This window comes from Zingiber officinale, chromosome 5B (genome assembly GCF_018446385.1).
Source record: "Zingiber officinale cultivar Zhangliang chromosome 5B, Zo_v1.1, whole genome shotgun sequence".
Lineage (NCBI taxonomy): Eukaryota > Viridiplantae > Streptophyta > Magnoliopsida > Zingiberales > Zingiberaceae > Zingiber > Zingiber officinale.
The window spans coordinates 132,028,376-132,032,242 of NC_055995.1; the positions used below are offsets into that span (position 1 = coordinate 132,028,376).

The 3,867-nt window shown below is 35.7% G+C and overlaps 1 protein-coding gene across 1 annotated transcript; it reads right to left on the reverse strand.

Annotated features, from left to right (window-relative positions):
* Positions 1 to 618: 618 nt before the first annotated feature.
* On the reverse strand, positions 619 to 1,513 carry LOC121987890. The gene is made up of 2 exons (XM_042541597.1): positions 1,196 to 1,513; positions 619 to 1,074 (listed from the first exon to the last, which is right to left on the reverse strand). Exons 1-2 carry the CDS (start codon positions 1,367 to 1,369, stop codon positions 763 to 765), a joined length of 486 nt encoding a protein of 161 aa, XP_042397531.1. The 5' UTR covers positions 1,370 to 1,513; the 3' UTR covers positions 619 to 762.
* Positions 1,514 to 3,867: the final 2,354 nt, after the last annotated feature.

The window sequence follows — 3,867 nt, forward strand, 5'->3', positions numbered from 1 at the left end:
CCCCACCAAAAGGCAACATGTAGTTTCTTTTTCTAGTGCCAAAATAGAATACATAGGTATTGCTAATGCAACATTTGAAGTTATCTAGAACCAATTCTACTCTTTGAGTTGTGCTTATCTATAACCATTGCACCTAAAATTTGGTGGGATAATATTAGGGCAAATTATTTTATGTAAAGCCTACCTTTCATGTGATTTTCACCTTTTTTTTTTTAGAATGCAAGACTAGCCAACAATTATATAGGCCTTAGATCTTCACAAATAAGTAGATCGCAAGTCAATATGTTTACAAACCACTTGACACAATAATGGTTCCAACAGCTAACATTCAAACTCAATGTTCATTAACTCCCATTGAATTTGTAGGCACGATACAATATAATTGAAAATAATCAAACAAAATAGCTAGGAATTAAGTTAATTTTAATTAATTAAATAAATTTGGCAATGAATTCATGTTCTCTATTTTAGATGTATTATATTAATTTCTTGCATATAATAACTAGCATGCACACTCAACCTTTCTAATAATATATTCTCTTCTTCTTCTATAATTTGATTTTTATGTCTATAACACCTGCATCGATCCTAGTTTTATCATGTTTTCCAACAAATAAATAAAAAAAGTTATAATTAAATTAATGAACAATGATATTGCTACATAGCAGTACTACTTCATGCTCTCATTGAAAAACAAATTAGATTCCTGATTGATCACCATGCATCCATATACATCGATCCACACGTACGCATCTCTCTGCCCTAATGGAGAAGGCTCAGGGTTTTCAAGGTCTTGGCAGGAGCAGCGAGACGACCGCTTTGGCTTGCAGTGCTCTGGGAATTATTGATGCGCTTGCAATTGGGACAGCAAGGAGAAGACCTGCAGATCATGACCAGGAGATGGCAGTGTACGCAAACAACTGCAACCATGTTGTAATTCCCTGCAGATGAATCATCATCTTGTGTTGCTGATACCTTCTCTGTGACGTTGAGGTCTAGCTCGAGCTTTTGCTCCTTGGGCCTGCTCCAGCTCCTCTTCAGCTTCTGCCTGTTCAAGTAATACATTCTTCCAGACTGCAATATATATATATTTAAAAACAATTCTAAAATTAATTAAACACATCAAATAAATGTAAAGTAATGCGAAAAGATCATATATATATATATATATATATATATGAATGAATATTATTACTTGTAGGTCTAGGCATTGCTCCCAATCAAGCGGCAGAGGGTCATTGAGGCGGAGCAGGTCGATGGCAGCAGGATGAGCCATGACCTCCTGAAGTGCTATTTGCTTCCTCTTCTTCCTCGAAACCATATCAGACTCACTGCTTAACAGGGCGAGAGAAAGGTCTAGCTCATCCATGCCCTGAATTCACTAGCTCGATCGCTCGCTCTCTAATTAAACGAAGGAAGGAAGATGGAGATCAAGAAGCTAGCTAATTAAGGGAGATCGAGTGGTAGTAGCTAGCTAGCTATAGCGCTGTGGTGATATGGGGTCCTTTCTATGTGTGTGTGTATATATAACACAAGTATATATGAGAGAGGAAGGGGATCTTAAATAGGCTTCATCCAACTCCATTAAGAGCACAGGCCGAGCATTCAAAGTCGATAATAAGTGACTTAAATGCCTCCAGTTAAAGCCTCTCTACCTGAACGCAGATATGGTTGGCTAACCGTGCTATAATAATTAATAACTTATAACTAAATCAGTAACACATGAGCATTTTTTTTATTGATATATTACATGCAACAGTGTGTTTGTTTTTCCCTGAAACTATCCTTTTTTGGCACTATTATAGTGGTTAATTAATTGCATAGTTCATGTAAAGTATTACAATAGCACAAAAAACATAAAGATAATTTTTAAAAATAAAATGGGTGGATGTGGAAAGAGACGTTGTTTTATTAAATAAAAGACTATTTTACGATTAATAAATAAAAAAAACGTACTTTTACTTTTACCCGCAATTAATATATATAATGCCTTAAAATGAAACCTAACAAGTTCACAAAGGCGATCGAGCTGCACCACTGCATTAATTAGCTAGGCCTAGCAATTAATCAAGTTAAATTTAAAACATACATGCATAGGGTGGGATATATATAGCTCGTGACTGGTAATTAAGCTTGAAATTAATTAAAACGTACGCACAGTTGCACAAAATTTATGAAGTGCGATAGAGCTAGGTCGTTGTGGGTGGGCATTCATGGCCATGCACCACAGCACTAGCGTAAGTGTAGCTACTAGCTAGTAATTTAAGAGGGCATGCAGCAGTCGTACCGTCCTGGAAGAGAGGTGAGAAGTGAGAGATGATGTAGGAATTAATTAATTAATTAATTATGGAATTAATTAAGCCAGCGGCGTGCAGTAATTAATATAAGTAATTAGATAGGGGGAAGGCGGGCAGGGCAGGGCAGGGCAGGGCAGGGCAGGCATGCATGCAATAAATTATATTGAGATGGCCGCGTACGTCCACACTCACACCGTAGTTATTGTTAATTAAGTCGCCATGCATGCAGGCGCGCAGAAGCAGCGGGCAGCCCAAATTCCGGCACTCATCTTAATTGGGTCGTTGGGATATGAAAACATGGATTCAATGACTTGCCTATATTATGGCCCCATCGTATATATTCAAAGAGGGATTTAGAAAATGTCCAAATCTCTAATCTCTATATCTCAAATAATTAAGATATTTAATTATTGTTTTATTATTTATCTTTTTTTACTCTTGTAATTAACTATTTTTTCATTTTGGCTTAAGGTTTCAAATTTGAAAAAAAAAATATGAATAGGTTTAGGGGACCATCAAGAGTGAAAATACATGCAAGTGAATCTGAGCTCTTTGAGACCGTAAATGATCTAAAAGGTTTTTTTTTTTTCAAAAAAATGAATAGATTTAGGGAACATTAGGATTATTAAGAGTGCAACAATAAAGTTAATTTGGCATACATTTATTTATTTTTATTGATGAAAGTATTTTTTTTTTGATAAAATAACTAAGTTTTTAATTTTATTGTTGGGTTTTTCAATTGAATAGTGCTAAATTAATAACTAGAATCTGAGCCAGAATATATTTTGTAAATTATTATCAAGGACATTTTAGTAAATATAATATTTATATATTAATTATATGCACGTATATGCATGCATTACCATGCATTTTTAGCTAGCGCCAATAAAATTTTCTGTTTCCAATTACCAATTGACTGTTGACCTTGACTTTGACCAACTCTATGGTTGAGTTTGCTTATTTGCACTTGAAATTCGAATTCTTTATGATCACACAAAACTCAACAACTTTATGCTCATCTCTATAATTCCTTAATTTATGGGCAATCACACATTAATGGAGACTTATGTGCAAGCTCTCTCCTTAGTTTAGGTGGACAATATTCACATGTTTCTTGATCCATCCGCCTCATCCTCTCTATCACCAAAACAATTTACTTTGATAATTGAAACTTGTCAATTGATCTGTTTATGAGTTCCAAATTTCAATTTGTAGTTTCCAAACGTTTGTCCAAAAGTTTTCAAGTATGAATGCATTCTTCAATGGCCTTGATGGCCGACTCAGGCTGTCAGGAATGGTGGCAGACTCGATCATGATGGGGATAGTGAACTCTGCCATGGAGGACGCTTATAAGAGGAGTTGTACAAAGGAAGGAGACATCGCAAGGTTGATCCATAAATCACGATTTTGTGAATTGGCAATTATGCAACTCGAATGGTGCTTAAAGTATGTCCAAGATGAGATGAACAATGAATCAGTCGAGCACATTGACGACCGCGAGAAGCTATTGTGTGATCTATTGGAGACAAGGAACCGCATCCATTATAGGCTCGAAGAGACCAAGATTGCG